General features: G+C 38.0%; 1 protein-coding gene across 1 annotated transcript in view; it reads right to left on the reverse strand.

The window, feature by feature from the left end:
- The window catches only part of LOC113113231 (O-acetyl-ADP-ribose deacetylase MACROD2-like), a 160,241-nt gene extending 142,679 nt beyond the window's left edge, over positions 1-17,562 (reverse strand). The window contains exons 1-2 of the mRNA XM_026279394.1: positions 17,547-17,562; positions 16,962-17,083 (exon numbers count right to left, since the gene is read on the reverse strand). Of these exons, the coding sequence (XP_026135179.1) occupies positions 16,962-17,083; positions 17,547-17,562 (138 nt within the window). The remainder of the gene's footprint in view (positions 1-16,961; positions 17,084-17,546) is intronic.
- Between the last annotated feature and the right edge of the window lie 3,527 nt (positions 17,563-21,089).

Genomic DNA, 21,089 nt, shown 5'->3' on the forward strand with positions numbered 1-21,089 from the left:
CAATGGATGTTCCTTCTACTACAGGCACTTTTGTCATCATTTACTCATGTAACTTCAAATACTGTATGTATGACTTTCTTTTCACTGTGGAATATAAATGAAGATATTTTGAAGAACTTAAAGTCAGTTCATGAAGAAAGAAAGTCAGTTTTGGAATAAAATAACAATTTTAACTGTCCCTAAACCATGTAAAAATACAAGTTTCACACTTATTTACTTCATTTTGTCTATAAAAAAAATATTTCAACAAATCAAATCAACACCTCGGTGTCTGAATGAACTTGCACAAATGGTGTATCCCAGAAGGCCACATGACACAGACACTTACTCTGGTCAAAGGCACCCAGAGAACGGCCTGCAACATTCAGCACATTTATTACAACCAGTACATGAAGCAAAACCTCTCAACGATGCCTGTATGTCTCTCTCTGCAAGACTTCCTGGCTACATTTATAAGCTAATATAACCGTTGTGACATTTGATGGTTTTACGCTTCACAGATCACAGGTTTTACTATAGAAATGTGTCACGGACACCTCTATGCTGTGATCTGCACATAATATAAACTCAACACAGGAAATGACCTTCCCTTTGAAGAGGGAACATTGTACACTGTGTTTTGTGCTCTTGTCTTACTAATTAGAAAAAAAATATGCAATCAATTTATTCTGTGTGAACAGACAAGAGTGACGTAATACCTCACTTCAAGGTGTGCTTATAAAGGACCAAACAAAATTCAGGAGACATTTACATTTACAAAACCAGGTCACAGTCTGACAGCGAGGTGAATAGTTAACCTGTCAAAATACACAAAGAACTAAATGACTAGATGATTAATGGAAATGTACCATATAATTCATAATTAGCTCTAAAGAGCAGGAGCACGGATTATCTTCTAGGGTTGTCAGTCTGTTAACGAGCAGACAGCCAAAAATGACCAATATTTATAATCTCAGATCTATTCTGAGCTCAATGTCACATATTAGAATCATATTACATGCTAAATAACTGGTGAACAGCTCACCATTTTATGAGTGGGCAATGGTGACAGAGGACATAAATATAACATTACAACCATCTTAGAGGTCAGATCAACCTAAATAAGGAAATGGGGAAGTTGTGGCCTAGTGGTTAGAGAGTTTGACTCCTAACCCTAGGGTTGTGGGTTTGAATCTTGGGATGGCAATACCATGACTTAGGTGCCCTTGAGCAAGGCATCGAACCCCCAACTGCTCCCCGGGTGCTGCAGCATAAATGGCTGCCCACTGCTCCGGGTGTGTATGTGTTCACTGCTGTGTGTGTATGGGTCACCATACTTGGCTGAATGTCACGTCACTTTTTCACTTTAAGAAAGACAGGCACTCTCCAGTGGTCATAGCTGATTTAGTTTTCACAAAGACTTCATCTGTGATCTGAATACAGAAAGTAGCTATTTTGGTCATGCTCCTCTCTTTCGCTGAACATTTCGGCCTCTGCTGTAGCTCTCAAGTCGAACACAGTGTTGCTCGATTCATCAAGCAGGCTCTCAAAGTCAGTGGCAGGCACGCGAGAGTCAGTGATTTATTTATTTGTAAAAAAACACATTTAGTAAAATACTTAACAATATGTTTTCAATTGAGTTATAAATTATAATTAAGGAGTTGTTTATTTATTAGTGCAAATTAAAAATACAACCATTCAAAATTTAACGGTTAGTAAGACTTTTTTTGTAAGAAATTATTATTTAGCAAAGATGCATTTATAATGCATACTGTATTTCAAATAAATGCTGTTTTTTTATGTTCTAAGTTTTAAAGAAAATAAAAAAAGAAATTTCTTTAAATACTGTTTTATGTAACTGAATTATGTAAACTGAAAATTATATAATTTAAAAGATGCTGACAAGAGACCCTTTTAAAAAAGTTGATTCTTTTTTTTTTTTTTGGCTTGATCGTGGTTTAAATACTGAACTATTAAATACTGAAGTCTGAACTATTTAAAATAATACATAGCTTGTTACTTGCTGTAGAGTTTCAAAGTAGCTTCCCCAACACTGCATGAGTCACATGGACTGCTTTTACAACACATTTATGGTGCTTTTTGGAAAAATGTCCCTTTTGTGTCCCACAGAGTAAAGAAAGTCATACAGGTTTGAAATAACATGAGGGTGAGCAAATAACCAAAGAACTTTCATTTTTAGGCAACCTTTTCTTTGCCACATTAAACTTGTAGAAAACTAATCCCTATGCATGACCAAAGAAAACCAAGTTAAAGCTATGAAATCTATTCTGTGAATACACAAGCGATATATGAGGATGGATTGTGGTGCCTCTCTTGGTATTCATGGTTGTAAACAGTGCTGATCTACCTTCATCTTCTGCATTAGGGTTCGCCGCGTCTCTCATAAACCTGGCTGAGATGTGACAAGGCTCCCTCATGAATGTGAGAGCAGACCTTGTTTTGTGCCCGGCTGAAGCTGCAAGACAATCGATGGTGTGCAGGCATAGTGCGGACCCTCTTATTAGAAGTGACCTTGAGAGATGGTAATGCCACTAAACCTGGTGAAGTGCTGTAATGGCGGGTGTAATTAAAGAATTATGGGTGTAAACATCACTTTGAAATGAAAGTGTTCAGTCTCTGTGCCTGGAGGGAAAAAGCAGTAAACACACACAAGTAGCACTGCAGTCTATAGGAGAATTGACACTCAAGAACAAATGCAAGCTGTGTGTACATAATTAACATTCACCATACATGAATAATTTGCAGAACGTCTGTATATATATTATTTGTAAATCCAATTTAAATAAAATGTTTTTGTTTGGTTTAAAAGAAAGGGCTTTGTTTTCAATACACAAAAATTACAGTACATACAGCAAGGCAGCGAAATATGAGAGATGAAAGATTTCAATTTTTAAAATTAGATTTCAAAATGATATCAATATTGACATTATTTTTGGAAAAATGTGTTGAACATGCTGCAAGCTGAAAAGAAGTGTCAATGACGAGTAATCTAGCCATATGGCAAATTTCAGTTTTTATTTATTTATTTGTATTTTTTTCATGTAATGCTCAAATGCGTTGAGATACTATATCAAGGGAAAACTGTTGAAGGGTAAATGTCAGTTACATGATAAAAACCTTGTAACGTGATTTAAACCTAATTTGGTACATCATTGCTCAACCTTAAAAGCTGAGGTACTTTATCGCTCCTGTGTCTCTCAAGCACAGAACAAAGGCCAGGTTATTCTCATCTCTGCAAAACTGCCCAAGATCCCATTCCTCTGTCCACATTTCTGTCAACACTACCGAAAATGGCAGCAAGCCATAGAAATCAGTCAGCACACTTGTCAGCATTACCCTCCAGAAAATAATTTTCTCAAAATTATAACAAGCAGTTATAATTAGCTGAGGTTTATTAAATATGCCCAAACACTGGATATCTGAACTACAAAGGAAATCTAATAAGATGTGCCGGTGCATTTTTTTCCCTCTTTTCTCTGAGTCAACGGCTGTTGTAGGCATAAATGAATGTGCATATGGAGAGCGATGTCACAGGATGTGAGGCAACCACTGAGGCCTTTAGCAACTCTGCGGGAAAGCAATCTGTGTGAGTCTGGAGGTGCAAATATACCACGGACACCTGTTTTCATACACAAAGTGCTAGCGTGCATGACACTCACACAGACAAAGTTCACAGGTGTGTCGACAGCGATAATCAACCTTTAAATGGACACTACCAGTTAAAAGTTTAGACACACCTGCTCATTCTTCATTATTATAACAAATAATGAGCACATTTAAAACAATAGATTTCATCAAAATTTACTAATTCTATATTTTAATCATTTATAAATGCACAATAAATAACAGAGTATCATATTAATACAGGTTTTACCCAGAACGTTCTTGCGTACCGGCATCACCTCCACAGCCCGGTACTGGGTGGCGACCCAGTGGTTGGGGACCTCTGCTTTAAAAAAGTTACCCAACTCCATTCAAAAAGTATGAAAAACAGGAAGTCATTAATTCCATGTACAGGAACAAGCAAGTACTAAAGCTTTTATTTGTTGGGGTGAGATAACTGGCTGCTTTTTCCTTCATTTCTTGTCGAGCAGTTGTCTGATGCAGTGGAGGTGTCGGGTTCCATGTCACGCCCAGCAACTTTAATTAAATGCGTTATAAAGAATGCACAGATTCGGGGGCCCCATTACGGTTGATTCAATAATAATTAAAATATCCATCTGCGAGCATTAAATTGAAAATGCCCCCATGCGTAGCTGCGTTGAAGTGTAATGATGAAAGTGTAACTGGGAGGGAAGAATTAGGAGACGGGTATCAGACAAAGACAGGCTTTCGCATGCTTGACGGCTCTCTGATTATCTAATCAAATCATTCAGATCTAGACAGGCTCTCTGCACTTGATCTGGACGCATGACTTGTGGAAGTAAGTAACTCTGACGGCCACCTCTAGGGAAAAACAACAACATTGCCACCGATGTCATGCATGCGCCTATGTGTCAGTCGGGTCCGATCCCACCGGCATCTGCTCCCCGCTGCTCTACTTCTGCCTTTTCATTAACTGTAATGATGTAAACAAGAACTCATTCTGACCACCTCGCCACTGCCACAGGAAAACCAATCTGTTAAAACAATCACCAGGGACAGACCACCTCTTGCAACTTACACCATCCTCTCACACTGCAATCAACACCGACGGCCGTGATAATGACGGCAAGATGGAACTCTGGCTGCACGAACTGATTAGGCGATTTCTTGCACTTTTCACAGCTGGGTGAATCCGCCTCGCCCATGGGATGAAAGCTGTCAGGAGGTGTTAGCGGCAGTACTCACATTGACAGAACTTCATACATCTCAGGACCAAATGTTTCTAATGAATGAAACATGCTCGTCTCTCACCAGGCCTCTAATAAATAATGCCCCCTCCCTCTTTTAAGACAGGATTCCTTAGGGTTTTATACTCTGTGGCTGTGCATTTCAATGGCATTCGGCTCTACCACAGAAGCCTGGTGGTGCACACTATCCAATTTAGGCCTCTCTAATTAAGATTCAATTTACATTCTAGGGCAAATTCTTCAGTCTTAGATTGGCTATTTTGACATGCTCACTGAAAGCCGATTATTGCATTTATGATGAACCTTAGCCTTGCAGTCCAAAAGCATCACTTTTTGCCTACATGTGGAAGTGATAAATACAGGTTTAAATGTTAAGTTGAAAATCTTATTTTTGGTTTTTATGCAACAAATATCTGAAGTCCAGAGATGTACAGAATTCATCTTACGATCTAAAATAAATGTCAGTGCAAAGTCACAATGGGGTAAAATCTTTGTAATGTTACAAGCAAAAATCTTACAGGATACTATAATTTAAAAGGAAAATAGAAGAGGCTTAGTGAAAATAAAAGAAGAACCAAAACATCTAATGCATAATATCTTCTGCATTACCCAAACTTACAGGAAATAGTGAAATCCTTTCCAAACTAACTTTACCTATTTTTTTATTTTATTTTAGGTTTAATAAAAAGCCTCGCTTTATACAGCACATCCACATGTGATGTGGTCTGTCATGCAAAACATTGATTCTTAAGTGGTATCTCTGCATCTATACGAGCCATAGGGAATCACTCTGGCATGCAGAATTCTTTCTCCTGCCATGTGTCACTGTGAAACACAAAGGAAATGAAGTCTCTTGTTTTGCCTGAGAACGTGAAACCCACCTTTGGTAATGTCTAATTAATATCCATTCATAGAAAACTCCCATGGAGCCACGGAGACCAACATCTGTTTAAACAACATTTTCCACTGTCAACCTCTTGCCTGTTGATTCTATTGTGGTGTGCCAGAGGGATAAAAACAACTGAAATTCACTAGAGGATCCCAAAAGTTGATTCCTTTGACAATTCACTCGATAAGTTGACAGAAACCACATATCAAAGCCTAGCACACTGCATTTAGGTGGAAAAAGTCCACTAGCATAAACTTTTCCAATTCAAACTTTTGTCGCATATAACGCAGTGCCAGTTTTTCCCCCCAAATACACTAAAATTACCTCCACAAGGAAGACAGATAATGGTACACAGTCACAGATGGCTCCCTGAGGCTCGTAATCAGTTAGCCACACCCTGCATGCTGGCTTACATGCTTTATTTCTCCCACCATGCCCCTTCATCAGCCTTGATTAGACCGCTGGAATAAAATGTCACATTTTACATTCCTCCATATTTCAGGCCAACACCAAGCCTGACTACAGCTCCTGGATGGTCGGGGTGAAATGTCAAGGGATGCACCGATTCCTCCGTGCCCCACTTTGCAATTTCATAAAACCATCACTTTCAGAGCAAGGGTGACTATGTCAAAATTACAGACAAACTCTTCATGAATACGTGCTAAGCAACCCGAACGCCACAGCCCTAATTGAAGCTAATTGGCTTACTGTTGGCTGTGTTTCTGGATCAGATAAATAGCAAAGACAACAGTACGTGACACTGTGACCTTTTTAAAGCTTCACTGTAATTAACTTTTTAGATGCAGGCAGGTGTTTTTATGTAGGGCAAAGGAAACAAACTTTGCCACAGAAGTCTAAGGGGGGGGGGGGGGGGGGTGTTACGCACTCTGCCACAGACTCTGGTGGAGAGTGCGGTGTCGCCATTACATATGCTGTGTAAAACGCAGATATTAAAACCACAAATACGAGAGTGTTCTAAGAGGAAAAAAGTCCTGCAGCGGAGTAATTTTACATCATCATTCAAATCTGCTGCTCATTACCAAAGCTCTCATCTTCACGCATATGGCTTATGGGAAACAAAGCGGCAGGCTGTGCCTCATGCTCTCCCGATTAAGTTTACCACAATGTAGTGAGCAGTGTGAGCAAAATAATGAAATTAAAAAAGTTATAATTTCACTTATCATAGCTCATCGCACGGTTCAATATCCCAGCACGCGCGAGCAAAAGAAATCACTGGAGTGTTCCAGTAAAGCAGCATTAAAATTCGATCAGCGGACACGGAAGAAAAAAAAAAAAAACACAGACTTTATATGGATCTACCCATAAACCCTTCAATACTGTCAAGCTTTTATTGTGGTTTGCTTAGCGGTCTTACAAGCTAAGCAAATAAAAAAAAAAAAACACCCACAATAAAAGCTTTATGCCACTCACAGCTATTCCAGAAACAAAGCCGGTGCCACTTATGTACAGTGACAATAATTTATGAGCAAAGGGGGAAAAGGGCTGGAGAGAAAGTCGCTGTGCGATCCGTTAAGCACATAAATGTACATTAATTAATCACTCTGGGAGCTGAATCTCTGAAAGTGGAAGCGGATGGGGTGGTGGTTTTACATGTGAACATTTAAATGCATAAATAATGAAGCGGCACAATGGTTTTAAGTGCTGTGATAAAACACTTTAGGGGTCCATTCCTGCATTTGTATATATGTATAATATAGTTTTCATGAGATTTCTGTTGTTGTTTGTTACAAAAAGATGGAACATGAATGGATATGTTAATGCAATGGAACATCCCCACAGGTGCTTAGGTCCAATACTGAGTAAAATCAATCAGTTCAATAATTAATTATCTCACGCTTCGCACAGGGTTATTAATTATGCATGTCCCTCGAAATGCATCGATTAAGCACCATGTAAATGAGATGGTATCAGAAATTGCTACCAAACAATGAAGTAATATTGCAATTGATTCTCTATAAGATTTTCCTCAAATGATTGCATCAAAGAATTAGCTCTCTTATCGCGGTGCACTCATTCAAGAGTGAAACAGCCTTGATCCAGTCACTCTGCATTGGATATCAGCCTTTGAGTTAAATGAAGGAGGGACCAGTCATCACCTATGATCGATTTAGCATTAGCTCCAGTATGTGGTCAGCCCATGATTTAGCAGAGCTGGTTTAAAGTGATCAACCAAAAATCTAAATTCTGTTATTGTTTAATCACCCTCATGTCATCATGTCAAAGATATCACTGGGGCACTACCTTTTCAAAAGGCACACCTTTGTAACAAAGAGTCCATACTGGTACCTTAAAGGGTTAGTTCGCCCAAAAATGAAAATTATGTCATTAATAACTCACCCTTATGCTGTTCCAAACATGTAAGGCCTCCTTTTATCTTCGGAACACAGTTTAAGATATTTTAGATTTAGTCAGAGAGCTCTCAGTCCCTCCATTGAAGCTGTGTGTACGGTATACTGTCCATGTCCAAAAAGTTAAGAAAAACCTCATCAAAGTAGTCCATGTGACATCAGAGGGTCCGTTGGAATTTTTTGAAGCATCGAAAATACATTTTGGTCCAAAAATAGCAAAAACGACGACTTTATTCAGCATTGTCTTCTCTTCCGTGTCTGTTGTGAGAGAGAGTTCAAATCAAAGCAGTCTGGATATCCGGTTCGCAAACGAATCATTCAGTTCACCAAATCAAACTGAATTGTTTTAAACGGTTCGCATCTCTAATACGCATTAATCCACAAATGACTTAAGATGTTAACTTTTTTAATGTGGCTGACACTCCCTCTAAGTTCAAACAAACCAATATCCCGGAGTAATTCATGTACTCAAACAGTACATTGACTGAACTGCTATGAAGATGAACACCGAGCCGAGCCACAAAAAATTGACTCGTTCACGAGTCAAGAACCTTTTCTGTCAGATGCGTCCGATTCGTGAACCGAGGAGCTGATGATACTGTGCATGTGTGAATCAGCGTGAAGCAGACCGACACACAGGGCGTCTGAACTGAACTGATTCTTTTGGTGATTGATTCTGAACTGATTCTGTGCTAGTGTTATGGGCGCGGGTAAACCGAAGGCTTGAATCAAAGGCAATCATCGCCAATGACGCCATTACGTCGAGGGAAAAAGAACTGGTGAACCGTTTTCTTCAACCGGTTTATTGAATCGAACTGTCCGAAAGAACTACTGGTGATCCGAACACCGATGCAACCAGTTCTTGACTCATAAACGAGTCAGTCTATTGTTCATTATCTGGCTCGGCTCGGTGTTCATCTTCACAGCAGTTCAGTCAATGTACTGTTTGAGTACATGAATTACTCCGGGATATTGGTTTGTTTGAACTTAGAGGGAGTGTCAGCCACATTAAAAAAGTTAACATCTTAAGTCATTTGTGGATTAATGCGTATTAGAGATGCGAACCGTTTAAAACGATTCAGTTCGATTTGGTGAACTGAATGATTCGTTTGCGAACCGGATATCCAGACTGCTTTGATTTGAACTCTTTCTCACACAGACACGGAAGAGAAGACAATTCTGAATAAAGTCGTCGTTTTTGCTATTTTTGGACCAAAATGTATTTTCGATGCTTCAAAAAATTCCAACGGACCCTCTGATGTCACATGGACTACTTTGATGATGTTTTTCTTACCTTTCTGGACATGAACAGTATACCGTACACACAGCTTCAATGGAGGGACTGAGAGCTCTCGGACTAAATCTAAAATATCTTGAACTGTGTTCCGAAGATAAAAGGAGGCCTTACATGTTTGGAACAGCATAAGGGTGAGTTATTAATGACATAATTTTCATTTTTGGGTGAACTAACCCTTTAAAGGTACAAACTAGTACCAAAAGTGTACATATCAAAAGTGTATATTTTCAAAAGGTACTGCCCGGTGACAGCTTCTGTAACTTGTACCTTGTACCTTGAAAGTGTATGGACGAAAACTGTTAAAAAGTTGATCGTTTATCAAGACATTTATCAAAAGTCATACAGGTTTGAAACAACATAATGGTGAGTAAATGATGACAGAATTCCTTTAAGATTAAACAAAGCCTTTTCTTTCACTGGGACAATGTGTAAAGTCTCTCTCGACCCTAAACACATAGAAAAATAAGCTGAGGGGTTCCAATCTCCCATATATGTTCTCACATAAGGGCAAAACAAGCATAACGCTACATTAAATGAAATGGTCTCACCTACAGTGTGGGATTTCAGGCCAAAAAATCTTCACGTCTTACAACACAGAGCCAATGGAAACTTTGAAACCATCTAAATCTGGACATTCAATCTCACCGCACAACATCAATCAATCACTCATTCTGCTCGGCTTTCAGTATTTCAGTCAACAATTTGTGGTTTCGAGACAATGTAAAAGTAAGCTAGTGCTAGGATTACAAATCTGTCTAGAAGAAGAGAGACCGCTAAATGCTGCCTGACTCTTTATTCCTTACGAAAATGATAGTAGACCGCCCAGAAGATTGTTTAATGCGTATTTACCAAAATATCTCAGTGATGTAGCACTGCGAAAAGTATCTTCTCATGGTTCCCTGTGGGTTTAGAAAACCTGGAGGAATTCCGTTTCTCGTGGGACTATTAGCGGTGCAACACAGACATTTGATGTATTTTGGATATTCATAATGAAAAGGGAAAGGGAAAATCCTCATTGTTTTGTATCTCACTTATTTCCCAGAAATTTTCATAACATACCATTTTAGTATGGTGGTTCCAGTCTTTAAAGAAAAATAAGAGGGTTGGAAATGTAATAACTCTCATAAATGTCATATAATGAGCAAAAACACACAAAAGAATCAATGCAAAATGAGATGATGATGTTGTTTTGGGTAAACGTAGTTACATGTATTTCTCTTTGTAAAAGGTCAGGACCGGAGGGTATGTTATGAGTTTGGGGAAAAACGAATCGCTTTGGAGTGGGGAATGGCTACCAGATGGCGTTGTCCTCACGCAGGAGTGACCGGCTGTTTTTACAAGAGGGGAATGAGAATGGATTGGCATGGCTAATGGAGACAAGACACCTATCCACCAAGTTGCTTCAAGCATAAATAAATAAATAAATCCAAGATGTACATAAATAATATTATAAATTATAATTTTGAAACACTAATTTATTTAATAATAATAATAATAATAATAATAATAATAATAATAATAATAACAACAACAACAACAATAATAATAATAATTATTATTATTATTATTATTATTATTATTATTATTATTATAAATTATTATTTGTTATGAGTGTTGTTGTTGTTTTTTTATATAAATGTAAAATCGTTATTTATATAGTAAATAGTACTTTATTTTGATCGAATAAATGCAGCCTTGGTGAGCATAAGAGCCTTTATTCAAAAACATTTAAAACCTTACCAACTGCAAACTTTTAAATGGTAGTGAAGCTAAATGGCAAGTGTTTTTCATTCTTCCACCAGTTATTTAGGTGCTTCAGGCTTAAAAAAATAAAAAATACAAATCTGACAATTAACACCCTGGTTAATCACAAAGTGTGAATGCATGCTTTATCAGCAACACTGTCTGCTGTGTGGTTCTATTCTCTTTCTGTTCTTCACAACTGTTATAAAGTCTTCTCTCATTAACAATGTTTCAAAAAAGCTCTACTGCTTCCCCAAGCTCTCACTGTCTCAAAATACTCCAGCAAGTGTCATGCATTTAATGTATTTGGGCCCTCATACATTTACATTTATGCATTTAGTAGATGCTTTTATTCAAAGCGATTACAGTGCATTCAGGCTACACAATTTTTTTTTTTTTTTTTTTTTTTTTTTTTTTACCAGTATGTGCAAGACTCCTCCCATCTAGGCTGTTCAGACAGTTTTACTATCTTGATTGATTTTGCAATCTGCACTCACCCATCCCCTTCATTTTACCACGGCAACATCCATTTAGCAACTACTGCAAACAGAGCACATAAGCAGAGGCCTTTGTGGCATCCTTTTTTTTTATCTAGCCAGCTGATCGAGACAAGGGACACTGTAAATTATCGGTTCTCAGCGCCGTAGAGCATTTTGTGGCTTCATGGGTGCATGGTTAATGCACTTCGTCAGAACCACAGTTCCCACTATTCCCCATGCTGGCATTCTGGAGTGTGGTTTGCTCTGTTGATGTCCTCAGACCAGGCCGCAGTCACACGTGGCTCCAACAGGCCTCCAGGGGAATGTGACAGATCACTCACTCGGTCGCAGAAACGAGCCGAGCACAGGAGTGGGAGTGTGTGTCTAGGGTTCATATGGGAGCCGTGTGACCGGATATGCTGGATTTTAATCACATTCCCTCATAGACACACACCAGTTCACTCCTCTTAAAACACAAAAGTAGAATAATAAGAGATCTGCATTCTATAGGCATGGTTTCAGCCTGGTTTGAGAAAGTTAGCAAAACAAAAAAACTGTAATTCAAAGAAATTCATATTAGTAATTTCGGTAACACTTTATTTTAAGCACCGATTCTCACTATTAACTAGCATGCTGGCTGTTTATTAGTACTTATAAAGCACATATTAACGCCTTATTTTTTTTTACATGACTATGTTTAAGATCCCTTAATCCTAACCTATACCTAAACTTAACTACTACCATACCTTACTAACAATTGATAAGCAGCAAAGTTTTTTGAGGGAAAACTCTAAACTGATTTGTTTTCCCTTTTCTAAAGTGTTATCATAGTTTTTAACTAGAACAACTCAGAAATTTAAATGAAAAGGGGGAAAAAGATTAAAAAGCCATGGATGTTAAAAATGTATAGACTTAACAGACAGAGAGAAAATTAGACAGACTGATACATAGTTTTTTTGAAAAAACAATAAAATAAATATTAGATGAAAAACTTAAACGAAAACTAAAAATGCTGCATTGGTAGTTAACTTAAAATAAGTAAGTTTATGTTGAAAAACTCAAATTAAAATTAAAAAAATTTAAAATGAAAACTTAAAATATTAAAATTAAAGCTGATTGAAAAATGTCAATGTCATTGTCAAATTGACAAATGTCAAAAATATAGAAATAATGCTGACGTAATAGATCAATAACATAGAAATGTTTAAGTTATAATCAAACTCATCCTTGTTCTCAAACCCTCACTAGGTTTTTCACAGCATTAATGTGGAACAGAGCAGAAACAGCAACACCCGACAGAGATGAAGAGTGAAAGTCCTCCATCTCTTGCTCCTTGTCCAAGAAGCATTAAACTGTATTCTGGAGGTTAAGCATCTTGGCTGTGAGAGCTTGTCATTTCTGAAGATGAAGTTCATCCTTTATTGAGCTTCACGGAGCAAACACAGGTGTCATGCGAAACTAATGTGCCCTAAGCTATCTCTTCCAGTAAAACATTACTCATCCCAATCTGCAGGAGTGTTTGTTGGCAAGCGACAAGCGCATCATTGCTTACCTTCTAACCTTTCCTGTAGATAACACACCTGTCTAAAGATATTCATGGTGATAATGGTATAAATTATAATAATGATGACAAAGAAAACAAAAGCAAGGCATTTTAATTGCAAGGCCAGCATATGGTGCTCAGAAACAAAACATTACTACTGTAAAACTTAAAAATAAATCTATACATCAATAAATAAATTAATTTATTTATTTATGTATTAAAATAAAACTTTTTTTTAATTAAAAGCAATTAATTTAATAAAAAAGAAATCACTACTATTACTACTACTAATAATAATTAAAAGTTTCACTGTAATTCACAAAAAAAGTAAGATTTTTTTTTGTTGTTAACTTGCACTCAATGTGACCACACAATTTCAGCAAAGCTTTTTGGAATGAGGGGGGAAAAGCGAGGAAGCGAAGGTCCTCATACAAACATTTCAGCACTGGATTCCTCCTGTCTAAAAATATGTTCACGGGTCCCTATCGCTTGAGATAATCAAGAGGAATTTGTCTGCGCAGCACATGTTCAGATCTTTCTCTGCCTCAGGGGCTGTCTCTGTGCGCTCAAGAACAAGGATTAGCTCAAGAGCTCATTCAATTCCCATCTTTTGTTGCACGTTTATGTTTGTTTTTTTCTGAACAGTTTTTCAATTTTTTACCCCATGTGTCAAATCCCCTTGCCATTCTCTGGCATGCCACTAGGCGAACTGTTCCTTTTCTAGAAATATCCACTACTCTGCCTTTTTAAGTGACAGATTCTCCATTGAGTTTAGCATTAATCTATCAGGCAAGCGGTCAGGAACCTCTGCTATAAATTAGCCACTGAAATAGACCATAAAAACGGGCGAAAATTCATAATTTCACTGTTTGGGAATAACGCTAAATGTGAGCATACACTAAAAAAGCACTCGAGCACGACGGCTAGCAAAACTCAACGTACAGACATCAGTCAATCAAAAACGGGCAGCAGCGTTTTCTCAGAAGGTCCCCAATAATCAGTAACAGCTGTCTAAACATGTCCCACCGAACCGGACTTGCCTTAGAGTAAAACCAGAGCATGTTTCATGTCAATATGTGAATTATTGAATAAATAAATATAGAAGGGAAGCTAAATATATGTGTGGAATGTGCATGTAAGAGAGCAGGTACTGTAACAGCACTGCATAGGGAAAGAAATTTAGAGCGAAGGATGCACGGCCCCTTTCCTGGCTTCTCCTGTTCTACCTAATAAGGCTTGTAAGAATCTCTGGGCTAAGTTTTGGGAGTAAATATATATCCCAAATCCTCCAGACTCGTTCATGACCTTCTACGTGGGCTGCAGCAGTGAAGGTCTGTGTACGCCATAAGATAAAACAGAGTAAACAAAATCGCTAATTAGCATTTAACTCCCAGTCACTTGTGGCTAGCATGTGCATTTCTCGCAGCCAGAGGCAAATTTGTGCAACCTTAACCACACGATTCCAACCTTGTAATGATGATGACGCCAGAACTCTCCATCCTTACAGTGAGATTAAAGTGGTTCATCAAGTGCTGAAGTTAGACCGCAAAGACGTCTCATCATGGCTAATTGTGAGAGATCCTCTCAGGGGCCTCGGCTGGTCTGGATGGTGGAGCTGATTGGTCTGTCTCGCACATGGCTCCACTGGATGTGGCCACCACGGATTAAAGCAGATCCATAACTCATGCGCACCAGATGGTGGAGATAGGGTCAGCAGCTGGAACCGGGCACGATCAGACTCCACATCTTCCCAGTCCGAAGCTGTTGGTCTTTGGCCAGCTTCATTAAAGCCTGAGGTTGTCTGGTAATTTACAGAGCTGAGAAACAATCTGAATATAGCTGCAATATGGAAAATATGAGCCTTATCCATTCCAGCTGTTTCAATGTCTACAAGACATTCAGCATGCATGGTTGTTTAAAAGCTAGCAAGCAAACTAACACCTTTGTTATGACTTACTTAGAATAAAAAATAAAAAAAAAATCTATTTAATTCTGTGACTTCCTGGAAAATGTTATGCCAGCTAGTTGCAATAATTGACCCTGACACTTAACTATACATGAAAAAGCCAATCAAACTCAGTAATTACAGTCAAAGTTAGGGCTGATATAATGTTTATGAGGCAAAACCATAATGAAACCACACTACACATTTGAACCCCACTACACAGACCGTTTATTTGCTCGGCTCAAAGTTCAAACAAACAGCAGAAACAATGTGCAACGATTCAGTCAGAAGGCTTTTTAATCTACAATTCGCCATCATTTACCATGGATTTACTGTGCTAACACTGACTGCACGATATTGTGGCAGAAATGTGGATATTCATATAAAATTTTATTTTATTATTAATGTAGACATGTATTAAAGAAGAAATGGAATATAATTATAGTATTTTTTGTGATTAAGCCATAGTGTTTATGCTAGGGACTGGCCTGTTTGAACACACCTGTAAAGCACTATATATACTGTAAAGAATTATACTTGAAATCAATCACACACCGCAATATGAACACAATCTTTCGGTAACAACACATGAAAACATCTAAAACAAGGACAATGGATAACTTAATGGATTACTAAAGCATCAAAAAATACACAATATATTTATTTTGTAAAATAAATGCATGTGTGTTCTTGTTGCTCAACTGGTAGAGCATTGCACCATCAAGTGCAAGGTTGGGGGGTTCAGTTCCCCGGGAACACATGATAGGTAAAAATTGATAGCCTGAATGCACTGTAAGTTGCTTTGGATAAAAGTGTCTGCTAAATGCATACATTTAATTTAATTTTAATAAAAAAAAAATTACACAAAGTACTGTACTACAATTGTGTACTGAAGAATGTTTGAATTTTGCATTCAAATTCACTTTACTTAGATTATGCCTTCTCAGTTTTAGAGTAAAGCTGACTAAAATTTAAAATCACAATGAAATTAAAGTAGTCATAGTGCTTTGCAATGTGCAATGAACTACTGATGAAGAAAAAGTATGACTTGATGCTAAGCATCGGTTGGTGAATGAATGAAAGCAGATCAGCTGAATGTGGGCTTGAGGTAGATTGTAAGAAAAAGATGGGGTCAATGTAGACTAAATTATTGCCATTAGTCATCAAAGAGTATTCTGTTATTTTTACCAGAAGTTTGAGTTAAGACCTTGATAAAAAAAAAGAAGAAGAAAAAAAAGATAAAATAAATTAAGATCCCAAATGAATGTAAAAATAAAACGACAGATACATGAATGAATCATTCATAAGAACTTCAGTAACATGCATTTAGGAAATAAATGAATTTCTTTTTACATTCCATTTCATCATGTAACTTCCTGTCATGAATATGAAATGATTAAATATTTACTAAATTTAAGGAATATTTTCATCAAGAGACAAAAACTTGTGTCTAAAACAGAACAAATCATGTTAAAATTGTCCAAGTGTGAATTACGTTCAACATCAGAAAGTGTGAATTAATGCTGCGACAACAAGAGCAACTGTTATTCACTGAGGGGGGCACGACAGCACAGCCACTAAAGCTCATGTGGAAACCAACAGAAAATGTTGCCTGTTTGTCTCTTTATCTGAAATTTTCCCTCAGGCCCTGCTGTGTTGCAACCATCCAACGACTGACAACAAATGTGCAGACAAGGGAGCGTGTCTTACAGCAACACCACCATTGTGCAATCATCTTTAAGACTGTTATTTTGCTGATTTCGAGATTTTAAAACACAGTCTTGAAAGCATCAACAGTTTCATAGAGCTGCCTGTCTGAAGTGGACTGTGTCTAAAGTCTGTCTTAAAGGCTTTTTATACTCACCACAGATCTCAAGTTATTGTCCTTCATCAGCTTGAGGGAGCATTTGTAGCATGATTCGAGGTCATCTCTTTGGAACTGGCCCACATTTCCTCTGGCGATTGGGCCGACAGTATGGATCACATCTGGAAGAAGAAAAAAGCAGAGCAGTTTAAATCTGTACAATGTCAAAAACTTAATTTGTAATGTAAATACGTGCCACTGTAGATAACATGGATTTTCAATTAAAACTCTGACACCGCTTAACACCAGAACAAATCCCACATGACAAACAACAAAACAAAGCTTCCTGTCAGATCTTCAAAGGCAAGTCATACAAGAGAATGACAAATAGAACTGCTGAGGATCATGGGAATGTACCCGCACAATCCCAATTCTACTGGGTGCAAAACATCTTATTTTTCTGCAAAGTTATCGCACTACAAAAACAAGAGTCAACCAACAATGACAAGAACGAACAATGGAACAGAGGGGCTGATTTGAACAAGGCAAAAAACTGCCCAAAATCGGGTACATTTAGTCAGTTAATGAAATGGAAGAGCAGATAGAAAATCAATTACTCCATCCTTTTATCCCATCTATTCATACATTCATATCGGCTCATAGCTGACCTCCTGCTGCCTGTGCATAGTAATGTGTGGGTTGTCAGTCAGCGTGAGGCTTGTCTGAGGCGAGAAGGCTGAGGGAATTAAATCATTGCAGTGATGACAGGGTAGTTAAGGAAGCTGCATACAAGTCTGAGAGAGAAATAATGTAGCCCTTCTTTGTCTGACTCCTCCAAGCCCTGGAAGGTGGGTGGCAGTGGGCAATTAATAACAATAAACAGGTTGTATTGCTAGGCCTGTTCACGCTGCCATTGTGGCCCTCACTTCTTTTACAATCAGCATTTTACAGCAGACCAACAAATTAGCTTTACAGATAGCTCTTTATTATCATCTGTGCATTTCAGATGTTAGATTAGATTAGATACCACTTTATTGTCATTGCACATGTAAGGCACAAGGCAACCAAATGCAGTTAGCATCTAACCAGAAGTGCAATAAGCAGGAAGTGCAGGATATACAGTGACTACAATATATTACAAATGTACAATAAATTTACAGATAATGCAGTACCATGGACATAATTTAGAGATTTTTAAATACTATCAGCATGATTTACAGATAGGTATACTATGAACATACTATACAGATGGATTATGTAATAAGTGTATGTACACCATAAGAAGAAAATATGAACATAATTTACACTAGTGTAATAGAGATTAAAAAAGTGCATAGAAAAATATTCCAGTGTGCAAATGGATCTGGATTAACTGGAATAGTAGTGTAAGTAATAAAAAGTTTAACTGTTTGTGTGTGTGTGTGTGTGTGTGTGTGTGTGTGTGTGTGTTTGTTTGTTGTTGTGTTACTAGCATTTCTAAAGTTGAAAACTGGGTAAATATGAATTTTGTCAAGGTGTAACCACAATGATATTTTGTCAGCTGCTCAGTTTCTATTCCTGCTGCATCATTCTGAGAAGCCTCGCTACTCTGAAATTTGATTGGTCCAAACTATGCTGCACATTAATATATACAGTATTAAACACCAGGTATGTTCCGATTGGCTACTATTGTTCCACATAGCACATCATTCTCACTTTCAGTGAGCAGATAAATGAAATGACGTGTCTGGCCGGCACACTACACTAGCCTCAGCTCTAACGAAAATACTTGAAGTTTGCTTAATAGTTTATTACTTCATTATCTTAAGTGGGAACTCATAAAAGTGCACGTGAATGTAACTGTACATCATAAAATTACAATAAACAACACATTTGGTACATTCCAGAATTCTGGGTTCTCTATCGATCTCTAAATGATTAATCGCTAGTCGGTCAAAAATCGATTCAAATTCAAATCGGTTGACATGCTAAACAAATCGCGATACAATTGCAGTAGAAGTTTATATGAATGTATCTCTGAGGGGAACTGACTGTCTTTATAAAACTTTACATGGTATTTTCTTTTCATCTTGCCCCTGAACAATGCATATTAAAGTAGTGTTTTCATAAGCGCTGCTTTGTTTACAGCGGTAATCCAGGAAACACTGTATCATTGCTGTTCATAAGCGCCACCTGCTGTTAGAGAGTTAATCTGCGTCACATTCAGCTCGTCTGCGGTTTCGTTCAAGTATGTTTTTTTGTAGTATAGTTTCACAAAACTGAAGTCAGACCATTCTGTTTATGCTTCAAATTTCAGAACTATACAGACTAATTTATATAAAAAAACTACTCATGTTGCATGTGTGCTGCATATTTGATTGGAACATGATTCAAATCCAGTGGCTGCTTCCAATTTTAAATGAAAAGAGCACAGACAAAGCCTTAGTTTGTCCATATTAAGAGATGTATTTTATTTGTATAACTTGTTTGATTTGGGGTTTGTTTTAAAATTCCAGTTTAGTTTTGTTATATTTTAATTTCACAAAGAAACATGCAGCAATAGCCAAATAAAACTACACCTTTTCATTTACTGTATAATGTCTTCAGTCTCATTTTGTTAAAAAATTATCGTGACAAAATAAAATCGTGAATCAAATCGAATCATGAGTTGAGTAAATCACCGATAGATCGACAAATTTGCTTTGACGGTGCTTGAGATAGTATTGGTAGCATGTAGCGTGATGGATGGATGGATGACGGATGATGGATGCCGGCAGCCATATCACCCTGGAGCCCAAGACCGGTTGCCCACTGAAGCTAAGCAGGGCTGAGCCTGGTCAGTACCTGGATGGGAGACCTCCTGAGAAAACTAGGTTGCTGCTGGAAGAGGTGCTAGTGAGGCCAGCAGGGGGTGCTCACCCTGTGGTCTGTGTAGGTCCTGGTGCCCCAGTGTAGTGATGGGGACACTATACTGTCAACAAGCACCGTCCTTCGGATGAGACGTTAAACCGAGGTCCTGACTCTCTGTGGTCATTAAAAATCCCAGGATGTCTTTTGAAAAGAGTAGAGGTGTGTCCTCGGCATCCTGGCTAAATTCGCCCATTGGCCTCTGACCATCATGGCTTTCTAACAATCCCCATATCTTCTGATTGGCTTCATCACTCTGTCTCCTCTCCACCAGTAAGCTGGTGTGTGGTGGGCGTTCTGGCGCAATATGGCTGCCGTCGCATCATCCAGGTGGATGCTGCACACTGGTGGCGGATGAGGAGATACCCCCTTTCTATGTAAAGCGCTTTGAGTGCCTAGAAAAGCGCTATATAAATGTAAAGAATTATATAAAGTCTGTGTACAGAAAGGATCAGGAACAAGGAGCATATTTTCATTATTCAGGCAAAGATTTCTATCTGTAGTGGTTCGGCAAATTAGAGCTGGGAGTGTGAGGACGGAGTCTGAGTGATTTTCTCATTGCATAATCCTGTTCTCTATTAATAAAAGCTTGGTTAATTATTGATGTGTTCTCACCAATTGTGTTTCAATCCACCAATGAACTGCCTTTCAGGGGTTACACAGACAGACACATTTCAATAGTTTCCCTCTCTCTCTTAAAACAGGACATTTCTAAGGAAGACATAATTCAGACAATGCAGGAATAGAACTATCACCAAAATCTATTGAATATCCAAGACATGTCACTCATACAGCTTTGAATTGGGAAAAATTTAATGCTCAATATGGACGCTCAATCACAGGAAGCCCTGCCTTCTGAATGTAAGAGCCAATCGCTAATCAGTAAAGTCTGTGCATTACTGCAGTTGCCGTTAGAAGTCCGGTTGCTATAGAAACAGTCAGCGATTTCAGACGTTCGCTCAGGACTGCACATGCACTAGCTTATCTATCCTGAGAAATAAGATTTTATAATGCTATTTGAGCAAAAGCAACAACATTTGACACAGTTGGTGTAAGATTTCTTTGGTGATTTCTTAAATGAAATTTAAACTGTTTTGGAGAATTTGATGTTTCCCCATTCAAAGAAACAGGAGCTGGACTTGCATGCCCAAGAGGCATTTCAAATATGGCCACTGAGTGACATGACTTGTCTTAAAAAGACTTTGCTATCACTCATTATTCATTTGTTCACCCTAAAGCACAACATTTGCAAACCTCACTCAATGGCCAAATAAAGATTGATAAGTGTGCACTTTTAATTTG

Source organism: Carassius auratus, chromosome 13, assembly GCF_003368295.1.
Source record: "Carassius auratus strain Wakin chromosome 13, ASM336829v1, whole genome shotgun sequence".
Classification (NCBI taxonomy): domain Eukaryota; kingdom Metazoa; phylum Chordata; class Actinopteri; order Cypriniformes; family Cyprinidae; genus Carassius; species Carassius auratus.